Source organism: Globicephala melas, chromosome 7 (genome assembly GCF_963455315.2).
Source record: "Globicephala melas chromosome 7, mGloMel1.2, whole genome shotgun sequence".
NCBI lineage: Eukaryota > Metazoa > Chordata > Mammalia > Artiodactyla > Delphinidae > Globicephala > Globicephala melas.
Window position 1 is genome coordinate 7,408,158 of NC_083320.1, and position 20,542 is coordinate 7,428,699.

Here is a 20,542-nt window from a genome sequence, read left to right on the forward strand (position 1 = left end):
TATGTGGGCCTCTCACTGTTGTGGCCTCTCCCGCTGCGGAGCACGGGCTCTAGGCACGCAGGCTCAGCGGCCAAGGCCCACGGGCCCAGCGCATGTGGGATCCTCCCGGACCGGGGCACGAACCCGTGTCCCCTGCATCGGCAGGCGGACTCTCAACCACTGTGCCACCAGGGAAGCCCAAACTGCACTTCTTGATCGAAGATGTTTACCATCAAATATAGCATTAGCTACAATGAAATACATTTTATTTGTTTAGTTACTGAGCATTAAGTGACAGAATCAACCACATGCACTACTCCATACCATGGTGCCCTTGCTAAGGCCAGGACGGTCCAAAAACCAAGCAGGACTTAGCCTCTCACTTAGGGTTTAAGTCCCTTTTCTTAGCTAGAGATTTTCTCTTTGCTCCTCCTTCACAGTCCTGTTAGAAAATCAGACATATTTCTCTATAAAATGTATGCTTATTTATATTCAGCATGCCATTTCTGTTTCTCTCACTAGTGATTTGATAGGAGAGATTACTTCCCTATTCCTCTGCAATTCATGGAGAATAGCTACAAAGTACTGGCCAGTGAAGTGCACACTTTAGGAGGAAAGAGAAAATGTGGAACAGTCTGAAGAAACAGTTGGTATTTGCCAAGACACTGCTGGCTCTAAATTAAACATGAAGCAAGACTCCATAATGCGCAGCTGAAAATGGGTACCAAGCAGACAGAGACTCAGGTCATACTCCCAGATATGGATAGCAACTGAGGAGAAACAGACCTCAGGCTGTGTGAAATGGCTGTGCCTTCCATTCCTCTAGAGAGCAGGAACACGGGAAATGTCTCAGGTTACAAAGAAATTAGGAATGAATGCCATCTGTAGGACTTCAATGCAGTGTTTCATCTCAGCCACTGCCATGCTTAATTACACGCAGTGATTTGGGACAGTGAGTGGTCATATGCATACAATGAGCAATAATCTTTTCCCACCCTAACGCAGTGCAAAGAAATGAAGTACGCCTACTAGAAACGACGGCTCATTGTGAATCAGGACTTGAGGGGGTGGTGGGGACAAAGTACACCAACCATTCTCAATCCTCCAATTGAGCACTGCTTTATTAACCGTTTGGTCTCCACCAATCTTAAAGCCATCCTATATAATCTCATAGCCAGAATCCTATATCCAAACCATAAGAGAGATGAAATAGTAAGCAGATCGAGAAATAGCATTAAATTTTTATCTTTTTTCCTTCTCTTAAGGCAATTTTCATTTTTGGAACTCCCAACTGAAACCAAAAAATAAACATTTAGACTCAGAATATGAAGTGCAGAAAAGACCTCAGAAATCATCTCAACTACCTTCTTCATTTTATAATTGAGGAAACCGTTTCAGAACTCGCCCTAGCCCACAAAGTCAAGCAGTAGAACAGATGGCACTTGTGATCCCCATGTCCAATGCTCTTTCCATTTCAAGACACGGCTTTCTTAGTTACCTGAACTTCAAGAACTTTTTAAATGTTGTCAAACACTAGGATTGAGGACAAATGGGAAATACTGCTTTGGCATCACTGGTTTTACAATGTAATTATTTCTTTGTGAGGAATTTAATATTGTGAGGCATTTCCCAATGCCTTGAATTACATGACATTGGTGAGTATAAAGAAGCATTAACCCAAGATGATGCTGATGACAAACTGTTCAACTCAGCGTACACGCCCGAAGAAAAGAAAACAAAAACCCTCCTTGAGCAAGTTGGGTAAATTCATATATACCTTTCTTAAGAGGGAAAGAAAAATGCTAGAATAGTTATAATTATGCTAAAATAACTGAACAAATTCCTGAACGAAAACTTCCTCCCCAGTTCAGTTTCTTCTCTGATCCTCTGAGTGCTTAACCAGTTGTTTACAACATAATGGCTGCCATTTAACCTGTAATGTCTAGCAAGCCATCAAAATTTCTGTGGATTCAGGAATGTTAAGGACTACATGGATATTTTTAAGTTTAATTCTACTGTTTTCTCTGCCAAGAATTCCTTCCTCTTCTTACCACACGTTCAAATTCTTTAAATTCAATCTCAAACCCATCTCCTCCCAAAGAGGCTTTCTCCAAGCTGAAATTAATTCCTTCCCTCTGCACTCCAAGTGCACTCTAGCCATGCCTTTCTTACAGCACTTCCCACTGCCTCCCTGTACTGGAAATTCCTGGGCATGTCTTATTTCCCTAAGGGCAAGGTTTTTTATTCATTTTAGAACCCTATTAGTAACTTGAATTCATTCAACATTTCTTGAACCAAATATGTACCAGTGCGCAAGCTATTTTTACTCATTCAAAAGCCTAAATTTACTGGTGGTAAGAGAGCACAGGCCAACTAAAACAAGATCTTTGCTTTTGACTGAAATTATATCAACTCAGCATAGTAATCAGATGATCCGATTATCAGTTATATATGCATATCTGATTAATAATAAACAGATAAATATAGCTGCTTCTAGTAAACAAACATTTTAAAAAACTGGAGCCTCTTGGCATGCATTTTGGTATATGGAAGAGTAAAAGAGTATAGGCTTTGGAAGGTGGTTTTTACAGCCTACCCAACTTGAGTTTCAATACTGGTTCCTTCACTTAAGTAAATTATCACAGACTTGAGACTTCAGATCAGATACTTAACCAAGCCTCATTTTTCTTATTTGTAAAATATGGATAACATCACTGACCTCATAGGGCTATCATAACGATCGAAGGAAATCACACAAAGTGCCTATTATTGTGTCCTTCCTCTTTACTAATTTATTGTAAAATTTATTTTCTATTATAGTTTTCTTTTCCAGTGTCTGCATTTTAAACAGGACAAATACCTCAATAATTTCAAGAAAATAACAAATCCTGCATTTGATTCGGCCCAGAGATTGACTGTACTGCACCTACAAAATATATAATAATCTTCACTGAACAAGACTAGTTTTAGTTGCAGACAGCTTCTCAGGGTACACAACTCTAGCCACCTGTGAGGGAGATAAGACAGAGTGTGGGCTCTCTGTACTGACAGTACCCACAAAAAATAGACTTCCTTTTCTTTCTGAACACAGAAAAAAGATGCTACTTTATGCATAATCACTAACATATCCGGAACCCTAATGGGAGATTATTAAACACAAAAACTCTAATTTTATTCTCAACTTTATTGTCAAGCTTCATGAGAACAGACACCACGTACTATAAAATTTTGTATCCCTCATGACACTTTGTGCACAGTAAGGACTCAATAAATATCTACTTAAACAAGCCTGTATTTCTGTATTGTCCCCTTCTGACTAGTTCCACAATTCACATACTTACTGATACTGACGTATGTCACCTATGGACGTGTAATGAGAAATCTAAGAACGAGCCAATTTGACTTCAGAGACTCAGGTCAGTCAACTAAGGAAACCAGAAACCTAAGTATGTTACCAGGAGGGTATATATACACAACGATGTAAACACAGGCATGAATGTACTACCAAGGCTCGCTACATTAAACCACCCAGTACTCACAGAGGCAAAGGTGCCAATCTGTTTGATATTCTGTTCGTAGCTCTGTGAGCTGGTGGGACGGCCAGGGGTTCTCCTGGAGTACCAGAAAGTGTAGTTATACTGCAGGGGGTGCTCTGCTGGCCCAGGGACAACAGCCTGTGAATTAAAGAAGGTGTGTTAATCTGGGCATTTTTCACATGCTCTGAGCCTGAGAAAGCATTTTACAGTGTCACCCCTTACCACCTCCACACTTAAAAAGGATACATCCTCAATTACCTACAGTGGGCTCAAGATTCTGCTGACACAGTTAAGTTAGTGGTTAACTGATTCTAAGTTCCTGTTAACATTTTCTCTGGTCTTAATGCTTTCCTAACTTTCTAATTCCTATCATAGATATTTATGTTTGTATCTTATCTCAACATATTCCCAGGCCAAGTCGGCCTCCTCTATGACACCCTATCACTTACTGGCTAATGACGCTGGGCAAGTTGCTTAACCAGTCTGTGCCTCAGCTGCTTATCTGCAAAGTGGGGAAAATAATAACCACCTCCTCATGGGGCTGCTGAGAGGATCAAATTAATTAACAGATGTAAAGTGCTTACCACCATGCCTGGCACAGAGTAAGTACTCAATAAATGACAGCTACTAGTATTACTGGTACTGTTAAGTGTAAACTCCTTCATCCACAGTCTCATTCACCTTTGTGTCCTCTTAGCACCTAAAATGCCTGCATCTGGAAGGTACTCAATATTGTGGGATAAATCAGCTCACACTATTACTAACTAAACAGTCAAAAAATCTAAGTGATGTGCAGGATTTGAAATACTGAGCAGCAGCTTCTGAAGCAATTAACATCCTTGTTAAACTCCAGGGTTTATCTCCCCTACCTCAGGCTAGGAGAATGTTGGAAAGCAAGGCAGCATCTCAAGATCGTGTGGCAAGGGAAAAGTTCTAAGTCCCAAAATGAACTCCAGTGATTCAACAACCTTTTTTGAGAACAAAATCAGATATTACAAAACAGGATGCCATCAAGTTAATCTGCATCTTCCAGATTTCCCAAGATAACCAAGTCTCAAGTCCGAAGGCAACCACATCTATGCAGCACAAAACTCACCTTCCTCTTGCTGCTGCTCTGACTCCTGTCTCGTTCCGTTTTTTCCTTCTCACCATCTTTCTGTGTGCTGTTTTCTTCATTCTGATCGTGGTCCCCACTGTCGTCATCTTTCAATCTAAATGGAAAGGCAAAACAACGTTACTCCATGACTGAGCTGATTCCTGCTTATCTAACAAAGCCACCAGGTCAAATGAACTACCAGGAAACCAACCCCAAGTCACTTAAAGATACAGGCAATGAGGTGCACATGAGATGAGAGACGGCAAAGAATGCAGAGTGGCAATTAGGAGGATTAAACAAAAATGAAACTGCCCATCAGCTAACTTGTGAATTCCAGAAAGCTCCACATTCTAGTTTTCTAAAAGGCTGTGCAAAGAAGCGAGAGGTAAACGGTGAAAGGGATTGTTTTCTTTGCCAAAAATAGTCAATAATGAGAAGAATTTCTGGATTAAATAACTGCTTTGGCATTTCAAATGAAGTTAAAAAACTTACTTTTCTTTCTTGCCACTCCTTCTAACCATCTTTCCTACCCCTCCCCATTGCTACTGCTTTAGTTTAGGCTGTCTTCCCCTGTCATCTCAATTACATTGCCACCAGCATGTTCCTTCTAAATGCAAATCTAATCATTTAACTTCCATGCCTAAAACTCTCAACTGTCCCTTGCCCTTTGATGTCCACCATGCAGGATAAAGTACAATGAAATATAAGATCCTCTAGAATCTGACTCCCGTCAACTGGCATCCTCCTTCCCTCCTCCCACCTCCCCAAGCAACCTATATTCCCACATCTGTGTTATTTGCAAACACTACCCCCTCAGCCTAAGGTACCATTCCTCCCACATCTGTTTTTCCTACTAGAGGGGGCCCTTAGAAGTGTCTTATTAATCTTTGTATCTTCAGCATCTAGGACAAGAAGATGCTGCCCTAACATGTAGCACCAGAAGATGCTGAATTGATGTTAAATGAAAAGAAAAAGAAAAGAAAGGAACGTCTTCTTGCCTTTTAAGTCAAATGTACTTTAGGTGCCACCCTTTCAGAAGCAGTGAAACCACCCTAAGTGTTGTGTAGTGGTTTGCTATGATTTCAAATCCACTTATTTATGACTTAAATGAAGATATTTTAATCCACCTGCTTATGACAAAGACAAAAAAAAAGTTGTTTTTAGAAGTAAAGTTGTTTTAATAAAAGAATGAAGTGTGTTAGGATGTCATCTCATCTGCTGTCATTGTTAAGCACTAGCAGCTCACTTGCCGAGTGGCACCGCTGGGGCCTTATCAATAGGAACAAATAAAGAAGGAACTACAGTGAGGGGACACTTAGACTATAAATACTGAGAGTTGTGTGAGGAATATCCAAGCGTCTCTGTCCGGGCAAAGCTATCCTTTGCTGATCCTGCTCTCTGAAGATCTCAAGCCACTCACTCCTGGTTGGCAGTGATGTTAAACCCTGCAGCAGTCTCAGGAAAAGAAGGGACATTAGTTCCTCCTGTGGTCGAGGTGACTCCTTTAGCAGTGGTGACAAACCATGTAGCGGCCCCACAGAGATCAGCCTGCCCGTCAACACCAGTGCTGTAGTTTCCTAGCGATGTGCTCCAGCAACAAGTGACTTTTATTTTTGAGCTGGCAGCTGGACTTCAGCTGCTGGTTGGCAAAGCCATCTCATCCAGTACCAATTCATATAAAGGTACAACTGAACTAAATCTGGACTTTATTCATCTTCCCTTGCGTGGAACAACAGTGTGATTAACCTATCATTGGTCTGGAGTATGGTATGTTATTTCTTTATTAGCTTAATAAGGGGCATCTGCATGCTACTGGCTTATGAAATTACTGTAATTCCCACAATGAATCTGTGGTAAATAAACTACTGGCAAAGAAAACCTGTCTCTGAGCATAATTTGCCAGCCCCCAAAACACAATACTGAGGCTTTCAGTGAACCTAAAGTTCACTAGATCCAGACAAAAAGATAAATGGAAGGTGAATTCACAAAGATAGTAAGAATGCTGTTTAGTCTAGAGCTGGACCATTAACTTCCAGATCTTTTCTGAAATCACTTTTCCGGCCGTATCCAGTCAAATGGAATCTGGCAATTCTCAGGGAAGGTACTAGAAGTGGTCAAATTGTAACTCAGATACAGGAATACCTCAGAGATATTGTGGGTTTGGTTCTGCAATAAAGCAAATATCACAATAAATTGAGTCATGCAAATTATTTGGTTTCTCAGTGCATATAAAAGTTATGTTTTCACTGTACTGTAGTCTATTAAGAGGGCAATAGCATTATGTCTTCAAAAAGTATGTATCTTAATTTAAAAATACTTTATTGTGAAAAAATGCTAACCATCACTAATTACACAGGGTTGCAATAAACCTTCCATTTGTTAAAAAAAAAAAAGAAAAAGAAAATAAGCGGTATTTGCAAAGTACAGTAAAATGAGAGGTATGCCTGTATTACCTTATAGATGCAGAAACATGCTGCCAAGTTTTTTGCACTGTTTTTCTTTTTGCCCATGAATCCCCAGTGCCTACCACATAAAAAGTGCTAAAATGTTAAAATGGATGGGCTAGGCATGGGCTGGGGTGCCTGCTCTGCCCACTTCACAGCCCTAGCTGTAGGATATACTCCCGAGATCGTGCATGGTGCCATGACCGTCCCCAATCTCACCCTGGCCAAGACATGACTGTGAAGGAAGGGCACCAGACTAAAGGGTGGCCCAGCCTGGCCAATAAACGATGCCTCAGGGGCTCGCTCAAAATTATGAGCCAATTCCTCCCTCGGCTTTTCATCCAGGAGATGAAAGATCATATGGATTCAGGAACTAGGGAGTCATATGAGTCTCATACAAGAAAAGCCATGAGGGAATAAAGACAACAAGCAAGAGCACAGAAAGTCAGGAGGGGCAAAGGGAATGAGCAGACGAGCAGAGAGTGGAAAGGAGAATGGTTCTGTGATGCTGCCATCTCTTTGGCTTGGTTCACCCTCCCTGGACTCCTGGGAGACCTAATGGTGCTTACAATGCCCCTTCCCCTTCATTAAACTTGAGCTGGTCTGGTTTCCTTTTCAAGAGGAACCTATCTAGCATGCAAGTCCCACAACATTTACAAGCATACTGTGTGTTTAACAATACCTATGGAGGGCTTCCCTGGTGGTGCAGTGGTTAAGAGTCCGCCTGCCCATGCTGGCGACACGGGTTTGAGCCCTGGTCCTGGGGGATCCCACATGCCGCGGAGCAGCTGGGCCCGTGCGCCACAACTACTGAGCCTGCGCTCTAGAGCCCGCGGGTCACAACTACTGAGCCCGTGTGCCACAACTACTGAGCCTGCATGCCTGGAGCCCGTGCTCTGCAGCAAGAGAAGCCGCCGCCATGGGGTGCCTGCGCACCGCAACAGGAAGTGGCCCCCGCTCCCTGCAACTAGAGAAGGCCCACGCTCAGCAATGAAGATCCAACACAGCCAAAAATAAAATAAAACAAAAAATAAGAACACCTATGGAATACCTGACACGCAGTCTGACCTCAGCATGGTGCAACCAACTCCTTTCCCTCCAGTGGTCAGCCTACTTGCAGTCCCCAACCTCAGTCCTCTGTTGTGTTCATCACCTGGTCTCTGCTCAGAGAGCTCCTCTTCCCCTACTTAACTTGTCCTTCAGGATTCAGACTAAGGACACTTTCTCTCTTTTTTAAAAATATTTATTTATTTATATTTTGGCTGCATTTGGTCTCCGTTGCTACCCACAGGCTTTCTCTAGTTGCAGCGAGCGGGGGCTACTCTTCGTTGCGGTGCGTGGGCTTCTCATTGCAGTGGCTTCTCTCGTTGCGGAGCACGAGCTCTAGGCGCACGGGCTTCGGTAGTTGTGGCACACGGGCTCAGTAGCTGTGGCTCACAGGCTCTAGAGCGCAGGCTCAGTAGCTGTGGGGCATGGGCTTAGTTGCTCCGTGGCATGTGGGACCTTCCGGGACCAGGGCTCAAACCTGTGTCCCCTGCATTGGCAGGCAGATTCTTAACCACTGAGCCACCAGGGAAGTCCAGGACCACTTTCTCTTGAAAATATTTTCTGATCTCTCTCTAGGCTGAGTTGGGATTCCCTCTTCTGAACATCCCCATATAAACGTTTGTACTTGTCCCAGCTGTACTGTCATGGCCGGTTTTTTGTCTCCTGATTAGGAACATTTCATGAGTTTTTAAAAAATTGCTCAGGCCCAAGAGAGCTCCTAATTCTCTTCTTTAGGGCATACCACAGGGACTCACATCATTTCTCTCTTCTCAGTTCCCAACTCCCCACTATATCCTTTGGGGTCCTTTCCCTTCAATCTTGGTTAAAGAGGGGCACAGTCACCTCAGCATCTTACATTTTTCCAGCCCCAAGCGAAGCATATAAATGCCTTTCTTTTTAGTGCTTTTGCTGCTAACCACTAGGAAACAGAAAAATAACAAAAATAATTATGCCAGAGAAGAAACAATGCTACTGTGATCCCTGGACCCCACCTCCCGACTCCCTTCTAAGATAGTAAATGGAAACCCTAATGGACCTTCATCTTATGCTGTCATTTCTTGAGGGTGGAGCTAAGCAACCACTCTGCTCTCTGAGCCTACACTTAAGGCAAGGCATTTGCACCCTGTCTTCTGGAGGCTACTCTTACCAGCCTGAAGCTGGATGTGAAGCAAAGATACAATCCAGACAGAAAAATCAGTGCTCAATACACTTAGGCAGGCAATTAGCATCTGAAGCTGTCCAGGCTGAGTGGCACCTAATTAGCTCACCAAGCTTCTGCCCAGGTATGTCCTCATACTCTAACTAGATGATTCACTGCAGGTAGGAACTTGGTCTAATTCATCCTTACATGTCCAGCATCAGGCAGTGGCAGAAAGCAAACACGTTTAATGAATGGATTTCTAAGATCAAAGCAATACGAGGCAGACTAGGATGAATGTCGAATAAGTGGTTCGGACAATCATTAAGAATGGGCCAAGGCTAAGAAAAAAGAATAGGGACAAAATCAAATATGGCATCTAGATTTGAAAACCAAGCTCAACACCCTAGGGACTGAAGTATAGTGAAAGCATCTTAGGCTTTTACATATGAATAGGATCAATGGCAATGGTAGCTAATGACTTGATGGCGGGGGTGGGGTGGCGGCTATTAGTTTAGGTCCATAGAAGGCCACACAGAAAAGGAGACTAGAGCTCCTCTTCAATCTGAGCCCTAGACTACAGTACTCAACTCCAGGCACTGGACTTTTAGGACTCTGGCAAACTGGAACATGTCCTTAGAAGCCATGTGGTGAAGAACGCAGAGACCAAATATGCAGCCGTGGTCTAAACACTGCACACTTTTTTGCATGAAAAACAAAGGCAACAAAAACAAAACGAAGGGCTGGAGTGCTGTCTTCAATTGCTAATTTCGAATGAAAGACAGCTTTGTTTTTTTCCTGCATAGCTAGAAGACAGATGTTCAGTATAATGAATAGTTAACAATTAGAACTAATTAAAAATGGCCCAGGTTAATTTTCGTCAAGATGTGCTTGAACAAATGTTAAACAACAAACCCGGGTTCGAATCTCACCATATGGCCCTTCCCATTGCTGTGGGCAAGTTATTTAATCTCAGAGTCTCATTTTCCTTATCTGTAAAAGGAGGTAACATGACCCCCTTACAGGGTTGTTAGAATTAGTAGAAATAATATGTGAAAAATAGCGAAATGCCCGTGGAAGCCATTACTGCCACGTTTAAATTAGCTACTGCGAACCTCCAAATGATCTGGGTAGGGCTGGGCCAGATTACGCATGAAGTACCTCCTTAAAGTGAAATTTTGATTTCTTCAGTTCGGCGGAGAAGGAGGTACAGGGTTGGCAGAAAGCTCCTCTGAGGCAGGACTTAGATCTTAAGTTAGGAGTTGCAGGGCTTACGACTGGACGGGAACAAACTCCCAAAGACTTTTTTCAAGTAGCAAAGCCCTCTCAGCAACCAGGAAGCATTCCTGAGGAGCTGCCAGGAGTGCGGGAGTCCAGGACCTTGGAATTTGCATACCAGCACTCAAGGTACTGGAAAAAACTCCAATTTCCCATGGGCAACAGTGGGTCACAACCTAAACTAATAGTAATTCCACTTTACATTTATGTCTTAAATGTAGTACTTTATATCTTAAAAAGATACTTTATATCTTAAAGTACCTTTAAGCATCGCCGAATGTGATTTGATCCTTATCACACTCACTAAGGCAGCAGAGCACTAACAACTAATGCGGTTTGGGTAACAGAGGCTCAGAGACTGGGTAACTTTGCTAATGTCAAATAACTGGTAACTGGTGGGTCTGAGACTGGAAATCTAGGTCTTCGGAAAAGAAGACAGATTTACTGGACTACCAGAAGAAAGCCAAAACATAATCTACCTCGAGATGCAATCGCTGCAGGGAAATATGCAAAAATACTTTGCATTTCCTTTCTGCACCTCCCGATTGTTGGATGCTGGAACTAGAAATCAAACAGATAGGGTACATACAGAGCTGCAGGAGGAGGCAATAACAAGTATACCCGTTGGGCAAGAAACTGAGCAGCTCTTGGAGAGTGTGTTGGAAGAAGGGAAAAGGAGGGGAAAGAGAACGGAAGCAGGAAGGAGTCTCGGGAAGATGAGAATTCCGTAACTGAACAGCCACTGCGCTGAGCGCTGCAGCCACGTTACCTCATTGCATCTTCGCAACTCTACGACATGGGCTCTGTTACCGTCCGCACCTTGCGAATGAGAAAACTGAGACTCTGGAGAGATGACCTGCCTAGGCCAGAGGGAGTGTGTGAGAAAAGCTGGGCGCAGAAGCAGAGCAGCCAGGCTGCGGAAACACCTAAACCTCCGGTCTCCGCCCCTCCACGCAGCTGGTAACCCGCACCCGCCCGGCAGGGTGTCCGAAAATCTCCTTCCAGGCGGCACGGCCACCTCCTCCCGCCCGGACCCCGCACTTCGCTTTGGGTCCATATGACCCTGGGGTCCCTGAGACCCCTGCATCCCTCCTCCCCAAACCCCTCCTTCCCGCTGGCCGCCCAGGCCCGGCCGGCCCGCAGCCCTAACCAGGAAGGAAGGCCGGTGCCGCAGTTTGCGCCGCCGGCGGTCCCGGCGGGGGCGGACGCGAGGAACGGTTGGGGGAAGGGGCCTCGGGAGGCGGCCACGCGCCACTCACGCGTCGAACTTGTTGTTCATCCTCTCGCCGCCGCCGTCACCACTGCCTCACGGAGTGACTTCCGCTCCGCCAGGTCCTTCCGCCTAGGGTCCGACCACTTCCGGTTGCGCGGGGCGCAGCGGAACGTCGGCGAGCTGCCCGGGAAGGGGGCGGGTACGCCAGGACGCAGTAGTCGGGCGGTTGCGCTGAGCTGCTCAGGTTCGGTGGCCACGCGGGCTGCGGGCCTCGGCTCTGTCCCTGTTCTTGCCCGCCGCCCGCCCGCCCTGCCCAGGGGAGCGTGTGCTGACCCCCTCCCGCGGCTGGCTCCGAGAAAGACAGCTCCGAGTAGCTGACGGCGCAGACTCTGGATTCACGGCTCCCGACTCCGACCCCGGTGGGGCTGCACGGTCCTGGACTCTCTCTTAAGCTCCCTGAGGCTCTTTCTTCTTTGGTACTGGCTATACTATACTGTAGCACCCGCCTCTTCAGGTTGCCGTGTGGATTGAACGAGATAATCAGTTTCAGGCGCTATACACAGTAACCCTTCATAAGTGGTGGCTATTGTTAATCTTTGCTTACTTGTGCCAGGAGCTACAGAGCTGATCTCCGCCTTCTAAGGCAGTCAGATTGAGAGACTCACTCCAGGTGACTAAGCTAGTCGAGAGGCTTACAGGAACCAGAGATGATCCCACCGTCATTAAATTGCCTGACACTCCAAATACACAGCAGCGCGGGCGCCACACACACACACACACACACACACACACAGTGGAATAAATGAAATGAACCTGCTGGTGACTGATCCCCAAAGCCAGCAACCCTGTACTTGGGGGAGGTCCTCTCCCCCCCAACAATGTCCCATTGTCAGGTCTTTATGTGACACTTTAACATTTTTTAATCACTTTCACCCGCACCTTTGATCCTGTGATGAGGGGAGGTAGGTACTGATATCTGTGCCCATACTTACAGATGAGGAAACAGGCTCAGGGAGCACAAATGACTTGCCCAAGTTGTCTTGTCACCAACAAAACTCAGGCCCCAGTTACACTCTCAAAGCATGGCCTTACTCCCTGCCCCACCCCCACCCCTGAAAGACCCTGGCCCTCGTCTCCTAAGTGGGGCAAAGGGAGCCTGGTCAGGGTCTCCTCCCAGCCTCCCTGCCTCCCTGCCTCGCTCTTCCTTGAAACCAGTGCAAATTCCCTGGCCTTTGAGAAGAGAAGGAAGAGGCATCCGTTTTCCAGGCCATAGAACGTTCTTAGAGTGTCTAAGATTGGGTCAGTGTTGGGAATTGTGGACTCCAACCCTTATTTAGCCATCATTGTTCTGGGACGCCCCTCTTACTCTAGGCCCCAATTTGCCCATCCTAAACATGGGGGCATAGTGATTCTTGCTTATCCATAATGCTGCGAGGAGCTCTTAATAATGAAAACAGATAATAAAACTCATAAAATGTTTGGTGATCGATGGCAAAAAAATGCATCTGAATAGAAAGGTCACTGGTGCACATGAGTATTGGGTGCGTACAGCCCCAAGAAAGTAGGAAGATGCCAGCTGGAGTGGGCTCTGCTCCCCTTCTTTCGCTAGAGCATTGGCTGCTACGCTTCACTTCTCTCTTGACTTCCCTCCTTTAGGAGCCTGCAGGGAACTTGTAAAAGGGAAGGGAGGCCCAGGCCTGGAGGGGTAGGACCTTGCCTAGTTGGGGATAAGGTAAAACAGAGTCCTTAGGGCTTCAGAAATGATGGGAGTTGATAACACTTTGCTCAAGTGAGGGGATTGCCAGGAATAGCAAGCCAGTGCCATGTAGATGCTGACCCCACTAACACACTCTGCCAGCATCCCATCCCCAACCACTCCAGGGCTCCAGCTCTGTCTTTTTATTTCTCCAGCTTTTCTCAGGAACGGTTGGCTCACATGGCCCCGAAGGGTGCTTCCCAAAGAGCATACTCATGACCTCAGCAGCAGAACACAGCCGATGAGACTCCACATGGCTAGCAGCAATTGGTTGGCTCAGTCGGACGAGGGCAGGTAGGAGCGGGGGTCTCCAGGGAAAGGCAGGGCAGGCATCCTGTTGTAGTGGACCATGAGGAAGATTCCAGCAGTGCCACAGACAAAGAGCGAGAGCATGACCAGGAAGCAGACGCGGTCCAGCACTCGGCCCACCAGGAACCACTCCTTGTTCCCCTGAGGGTGAGAGGCAGGGGATGAGATGACCAGCGGTGGCACCAGGCTGGATCCCTGTACCACCCTTGGCCATCCAGCAGGCCTCCGTTCGTCATTTCCTTGAGCCCTTCTCACCTACTTCCAGGCCTCAACCTGGCTTCTTCCACGGGCCCCTGGCCCCACTCCCAGTTCCACTTTCTCCATCCTATTGCCCTACCATGGCCACACCACTCATCCTGCCCCATCTCGGGTCCAAGTCCCTCACCAGGTACTCAAACCCCACACCCACCCCCGACTGGCTTACACTGTCAAAGTGCCTCTGCTGGTACCGGGCGCAGGCAATGAGGTTGCAGGCTTCCACGCAGGCCTGGATGGCTGGGGCGGCCTGCCTCAGGCTGCCACACCACTCCTGGCTCTGCCCTGACTCCGGGCCTCTCTCTGTGGAAGAGAGAGAGAAAGGTTTGGGAGTAGAATGGAGGAGAAACAGTCTGAGAAAGTGGCCTCTCCTTAGAGACCCCAGCCCCTCTCTCCCCCAGCCTGGACACTTGGCCAGCACTCATCTGCTGTGCCAGGCACCTTGGCCAACAGACCCTTCATGTCTGAAATCCCTGGGCAGGAGTGTCCCCAGTGTCACACCCCCTGTCTCACCTAGCTTCTCCAGCGCTGCCCTTACTAGCCCATTGCTCTGGTGCTGCCGGAAGAGGAGTTCACTGCGGGGCAGGCGGAGGGCCACCTCCTCCCCGGCTGTGATTGACCACCGCATGGAGGAGCCATTCCGTAGCCGGGGCCGGGCGTCCTGCACAGCCGCTGGGGCCAGCGGGCGAACGTGCATCCACAACAGCTGGGGCAGAAGCCGCAGGAACGCCTGAAGAGGGGATGTCATGGGTGGCTTAGCTTAGCGGCCAGCAGACCTTCCTGGGTGATTGGGCGGCCAGGCTTGGCTTCGGAACAGAAGGTGATGGTTGGCACGAAGGGCTCATGCGCTGGGGGCCCAGAGGCTGCACTTCAGGGGCAGTGGCTTGGCCCCGGTACAGCTTACCTGTTCCACGCCAGACACTGAACCTGGGCCCCCAAACTTTTGTGCACATCAGAATCACCAGGGCACTTGTTGGAGACACAGGTTCCTGGGCCCCACCCCTGGCCCAGGATGCCTGGGGTAGGTTGGGAATCTGCATTTGTAACAAGGGTCCCAGCTGACTGCTGCAGGTGGGCTGCAGATCACATGGGCACTGGAGCCAGCCTGCCTGGGCCGAATCCTGCTTCCTCCACTTTCTAGCCATGCGACCTCAAGTAAGCTATTTAACCTTTCTGTGATTTAGTTTCCTCATGTGTAAACTGGAGATGATACTAATACCCACTTCATAGGGGATTTATGAAGATTAAATAAGTTAGTTTATGTAATACACCTGCCACATAGTAAGCGCTTGGTGTTATTATTGATCCATTTGGGCACGTGCTTCTAGATGCACGTGGGGCAGGTTAGCTGCTGAATGCGGCAGGTGAGGAATATGCCCAGAGACAGGAGTGCAGGGGAAGGTGCGTGTAAGCGGAAAGGGCAGGAGGATGCTGGAGGGGGCGGGGGCGGGGAGCTTGCCTTGCGGACCCCTCGAGCCATGGAGTGTGTGTGTGGGGACCGCAGAGACACGTTGAGCACGACCACAGCATTCACAACAATCAGGATGGTCACCACCAGGAGGAAGGTCAGGTACCTGCCAGGGTGGCGGGGGGCAGGCAGGAGGCGGGGCTGGCCCTTCGACACTCCACCCCAGACAACATCCCCACCCGCAGTGGCTGATTCCCCCAGATCCCTTGGGGTGATGGGCTGGCACTGAGGATGATGGGGGTGGGGGTGGCAGGAGGGCAGTACCCTGTGTTCCTGAGAAGGGAGGGGAGGAGGTGGGTGCAGGCATGAGGACCGGCCTTACTTGCTGATGAGTGGCACCGCCTGGGAGGTCTCGGGCACCTTCTTGGCCACAAGGAAGAGGAAGACAGTCTGGGCCAGGAGCACGTTGATGGCGACGGTACACTTCTGACCACCCGCTGCCCGTGACCAAGAGGCCTTCAGAGCGGATCTCAACCTCCCCACCGTGGGGCACCCCCCTCCCCACAAGGAGTCCATGTCCCTGGTCCCAGGTCATGCTGCCATTCTGCCCTTCCAGCTACCCCTTGTGCCGCCGGCCGGGGCCGTGGCTCCCCTCCCACAGGCGCTAGGTACCCTTGGCAGGAAGGAAGTAGATGAGGATGGCCACAGAGGAGATGAGTACACAGGGCGCGATGATGTTGATGACGTAGAAGAGGGGCTTGCGCTGGATGAGCAGGTAGAAGACGACCTTCTGGTGGCCAGCCTCCTCGGCTGGTGCCGCCTCATCCAGCAGCATCTTGGCTGGCCGGTGCCGGATGGCCCACTCTCCATTTTCTGCAGGCAGCAGGCTGGGGTGGGTACAGGAAGTGCGGGCGGGCAGATCCCTGCAGCCCGTGTGACCCAGCTACAGGGCAGCCAGCATGTGCCCAAAGGAGCGCCATTGAGGGATGGGAACAGTGTGGGGAGATGGATGCTTGATCCCCCTCCCACCCAAACTGGAGTAATTATCATGGGGAAAATCAGAGGTTTGCCGGGCCTTTAAATCTATGTATTTTGTGGTTTACTGTAGTTTTCATCTTGAGTTACACGGGAGGGGGCGTGATCTCGGCCTGGCCCTGCCCGCACAGCCAGGTCCAGCAGGGGCCTTGGGTGGAGGTTACCTGTGAAGGCCTCGGGGTCTATGAAAATCCACTCGATGGTCTGACCATCTTCCTGGCTCAGCTGCAGATTGATCTCGTTGGTGCCGTAGGTCTGGGACCTGGGAGATGGGGAGGGAAAGAGGATAGACTTGAGTGTATGCAGACTCACGCGTGAGGTCACATAGACCATCACCTGAGGGCAGCTGTGGGCTGCTTTGCCTCAAAAAGTGCAGCCAGGAATTTCTGAGTTCTCCACAAAACCCTGGCACGAGATGGGGCAGGGGCGGGGAGTCAGGCTCTTTGGGGTCTGGGGAAGTTTGAGTTGAAGGACCAGGAGACTGCAGCTCAGTGTGCTGCCCTGGTGGCAAGAGCCCAGTGCCACCCCGTGTTCCTCCCTCCCACCGTCTCCAGGGCAGGAGGGGCCGATGGTGAGAACAGAGGAAATACAGTGGGCACCTCTCGGGTCTGCTTACTGAGGAGGGTCTCAGGAAGACTGTTCCTCTAGAAACCGGGGAGACCCTCTCACAGACCCCCTTTCCCCCATCAATGGACGAGGATACTGAGACAGCGCCGTCCTCTCCGTGGGGCTGTAGGGCGTAGTGGTCTAGTGTGGGTGTGCATGTGTGTCGGCGTGTGTGTGCCTCCTCGCCCACCCATCCCAGTCACTGATGTCTCTCCTCCGGGCACAGGCAGGGAAACTGAGGCAGCGAAGGAGGATGAGTGAGGGGACCGAGGCTTAGCAGGGAGGGACACGGGCATCTTCAGGCATCTGGGCCTGAGACAGACGCAGAGGCCCCAGGGAGGTGGAGCCAGGCCCCTGGGTCCCCACCCGACCAGGGCCCCTCTTAGAGCGGCTCCCCAAATCCCCACCCCAGCCAATGGCCTCACTGGAAGATGAGGGAGCAGTTCTGCCAGTCGAAGGGGAAGTAGGTGACAGAGACGGGGCAAGAGGAGCGGAAGATGGCGGGCGGCAGCCAGTACACGCAGCCGTCGGGAGACACGAGCACGTTGCAGTAGAGGGCCACCTCGAATACGCCGTCCACGCTGCGCACAGGCCAGGCCACGTGTGGATGGGGCCCGGGGCCACCAACCCTTCCCAGCCCGCCACACCCCTGACCGGTCTCTCCTCCTGGCCTGGGGACCACTCCTCCCCCGGCCCCCTCCCCGCCCCTCTTCCCCACCCCCCACACGCCAGGCTCCCTCGGCCCAGCTCCTAATCGCTGCCGCTCTCCCCTCCCCCCTTCATTAATGGTCATGGCAGCAACTGACAGCAGTTAAACTCCCACAGAGTGCCAGAGCCGGAGGGCAGCCCTTCCTGCGCCTGTCCTGTGGGCCCCCGAGAGAGCTGTCCTCATCCCTACCCAGGCGGCCCAGCCCAGAGGCGGTGGAGCCAGGTCTGGGGTCAGGTCTGCTGGCCCCGGGCCCTACCCTTAGCCCCCGCGCCCCAGTGCCCGCAGTGTCCCCGGGCTGCACCCTCTGTTCCCCTGCCTCTTTCTCCCAGAACACCCTTGTCCTGCTGGGCCCGCCCTTGTGTCTGTCTGTCCGCCCCCCCCCCCCCCCGCCCCACACCCACGCCGCCTCCTCACTTGTTCTCCAGCACGATGTCCGGCCGCCACACCATGGTGGACGGCACCCGCAGCACCCACAGGCCGTCGTAGTCACGTGGGTCCCAGCGCAGGCGGTAGTCACACCACTGCTGCAGGGGGAGGGGTTGCCAGGCCCCCCGACCCCCAGGGGGGCCCAGCCCGGGGGGGGGGGCAGGAGAGGCAGGGATGGGATGGGAGGGAAACAGGCAGCTGTGAGGGCCTTGGGGCCCCAGGGTGGGAGCTGCTAGAGGAAAAGAGGGTGGCAGGGCGGCTTCTTACCATTTCTATCCAGACGTTGGTGGTGAGGGCCTCCTCTCGCTCATTCTGCGGGCACAGAACAGAGGGCTAAGCCCCCCGGTGTTAGTCTCTACAAGACCCCAGCCTCTTGGGCGGCCCCATGGGAGTTTTCCAGCTCTCTGGTCTCCCCGGTGGGCGCTGCCTGCTCCCGGCTGCTGGCGCCAGCCCCTTCCTCTCCCCCCATCCCAGGGGCAGGGTGGGATCCCCTCCCCGCCCCCGTCCTACAGGCCTGTGCTCACCAGGGAGATGAGGTTGGTGAGCGTGAGCTTGAGGCTGACGTTGACCACGTCTGAATCATGCTTGGCAGGCCGCAGGTGGGGGACGTAGCTGTGCATCAGGTCTCTGAGCAGACGTTCCTCCTGGCTCCGGCCCTGGGCTCCTGCGACAGACAGCGCTGAGCCTGGGTACAGGGGCTTTGGGGCAGAATGAGGGGGAGGCCACGGGAGGGTGTGACATGGGGAAGTAGGGAACCGGGTGTGGCAGACAGGCTCCAGTAGCCCCCCAGACCCTCCATCCCCTGAGGCCTTGGACCCCTGCTCCTGGCCTCTCCAGGCCCCAGACCCCCTGTGTCCACACCCAGATAGACAGCCAACAGTGACAGAAGGAGCAGCGGCCTCTGGCCCCCGTGCATGGTGCCACAGCTCTCTGCAGTGACAGGGGTGGGACTGCAGCTCCTCAGGACTGGGATAGAGGGATGCAGCCTCTGGGTCTCATGTAACAGCCCACACTCCCTCCCCAGCCAGCCCAGCCAGGCCAGCCCCACCAGCTGTCTGACCCCAGCGCTGTCAGCTGTTCCAGGATGGACACAATGCCGGGCTCAGGTTACCCGGGCTGGGGAGGACAGAGGGGCCCTGTCTGTCCCAACAGAGACGGTCCAGCCTCCATCCCCACTCTTAGGCTCAGCCGACCCAGTCCTCCGTCCGTGTTCCAGCCGGGGGCACTGAGGACGCAGCCGGGGACAGAGGGTGTGGGAGAGAAAGGCAGAGCGCTGAGGAAGGGCCCCGACCGAGGACGCTTCCTCCTGCCCCCTCCAGCGGGTCAGGATCTGGGGAGGCGTGAAGGCCGTTGGGGAAGCGTGTTTTGTTCCTGAGTTTCTCTATGACATGGTCCCTGACATCTTCATGGGTCACTCCACTGGACCGAGACACTGGAGGGTCAAGTGCCTATGGGAGAGATGCACTAGGGCCCCCAGGCAATGACACCTTAATGCAAATGAGGGGGTCAGGTCAGAGTTCTCTGGTCTCTGAGGCATGGAATTCGGGTCTGGTAAGCTTTAGAGGAAGGAGAGCCGAGGAAGATTTGGAACGCAGGCTCCAGGGAATAGGACAGCCCCTGAATAGGGGCTCCTCAGGGGGGCCTCAGTATTTATTAAACCATCCACAGATTTACGGAGTCCCCAGTGTGTGGCAGGGCAGCTCTAGGCCAGGGGGACCCAGGGATAAGCCCGAGCCGCTCGCAGGAACTCACAGTCCAAGGCGGGCAGGCAGGCAAGATCAAGGTCCTGGCCCCTGTAGAGTCAGATGAGGGGACCTAGAGGGGCCAGAAAACCAGCTCCATCCACGCTGTGGTTCGTGGTCAGGGGAAGAGTGGGGCTGAGGCTGATCTAGGAGCCGAGGGCCCTGCTGTCAGCTGGCCACCTGTCTTCCGACCAGCTATTCGAAGCAGACAGGTCAACATGACCCACTACATGGGCAAGACGGAAAACGCAGGTTCCCATATGTGCTGCCCACCCTTCAGCATCCTGTGGGACAGGGTGGTGGAGGCCTCTGAGGGCTGGAGGGAAAGCACCATTTGAGGACGTGTCCCCCTCCCCGCAAGCAAATGGTGTCTGTGGCATTTTAACATGTCAGTAAACTAGAAGTCAGCCCACGTGCCCTGTCCTTGGAGATCCAAATGAGGTTGGCTCAGACCCCAGTCCCTGCAGCGGGCCCACAAGTCTCTGTCGTCTTCTCCAGGACTTTGGGGTGGGCAGGGGGATGACAGTCGTGGCCCCTGTCTTCCCTGATCTACTTCGGTCCTTGC

The 20,542-nt window shown here is 50.9% G+C and overlaps 2 protein-coding genes across 4 annotated transcripts in view; both read right to left on the reverse strand.

Moving 5' to 3' along the window:
- The window catches only part of EIF4E2 (eukaryotic translation initiation factor 4E family member 2), a 28,474-nt gene extending 16,569 nt beyond the window's left edge, over positions 1-11,905 (reverse strand). For all 3 annotated transcript variants that reach the window (XM_030872138.2, XM_030872035.2, XM_030871691.3), the window contains exons 1-3: positions 11,778-11,905; positions 4,612-4,726; positions 3,519-3,653 (exon numbers count right to left, since the gene is read on the reverse strand). In XM_030872138.2, coding sequence (XP_030727998.1) covers positions 3,519-3,653; positions 4,612-4,726; positions 11,778-11,797 — 270 coding nt within the window. In that variant the 5' untranslated portion in view covers positions 11,798-11,905. The remainder of the gene's footprint in view (positions 1-3,518; positions 3,654-4,611; positions 4,727-11,777) is intronic.
- A 1,858-nt stretch (positions 11,906-13,763) lies between these two features.
- On the reverse strand, positions 13,764-19,151 carry CHRNG (cholinergic receptor nicotinic gamma subunit). The gene is made up of 12 exons (XM_030866371.2): positions 19,097-19,151; positions 18,760-18,899; positions 18,503-18,547; positions 18,224-18,333; positions 17,526-17,681; positions 16,659-16,756; positions 16,132-16,332; positions 15,842-15,956; positions 15,511-15,625; positions 14,565-14,781; positions 14,221-14,354; positions 13,764-13,937 (listed from the first exon to the last, which is right to left on the reverse strand). Exons 1-12 carry the CDS (start codon positions 19,149-19,151, stop codon positions 13,764-13,766), a joined length of 1,560 nt encoding a protein of 519 aa, XP_030722231.1.
- Between the last annotated feature and the right edge of the window lie 1,391 nt (positions 19,152-20,542).

What these genes read in the sequence shown, in the direction of transcription:
- CHRNG (XM_030866371.2), bottom strand. Translation starts at nt 19,151, where the DNA reads ATGCACGGGGGCCAGAGGCCGCTGCTCCTTCTGTCACTGTTGGCTGTC. An exon ending in CCAACGTCTGGATAGAAATG is followed by an intron (nt 18,334 to 18,502) that starts GTAAGAAGCCGC and finishes CTCCCCCTGCAG; the next exon opens with CAGTGGTGTGACTACCGCCT. An exon ending in AACTGCTCCCTCATCTTCCA is followed by an intron (nt 16,757 to 17,525) that starts GTGAGGCCATTG and finishes CCCATCTCCCAG; the next exon opens with GTCCCAGACCTACGGCACCA.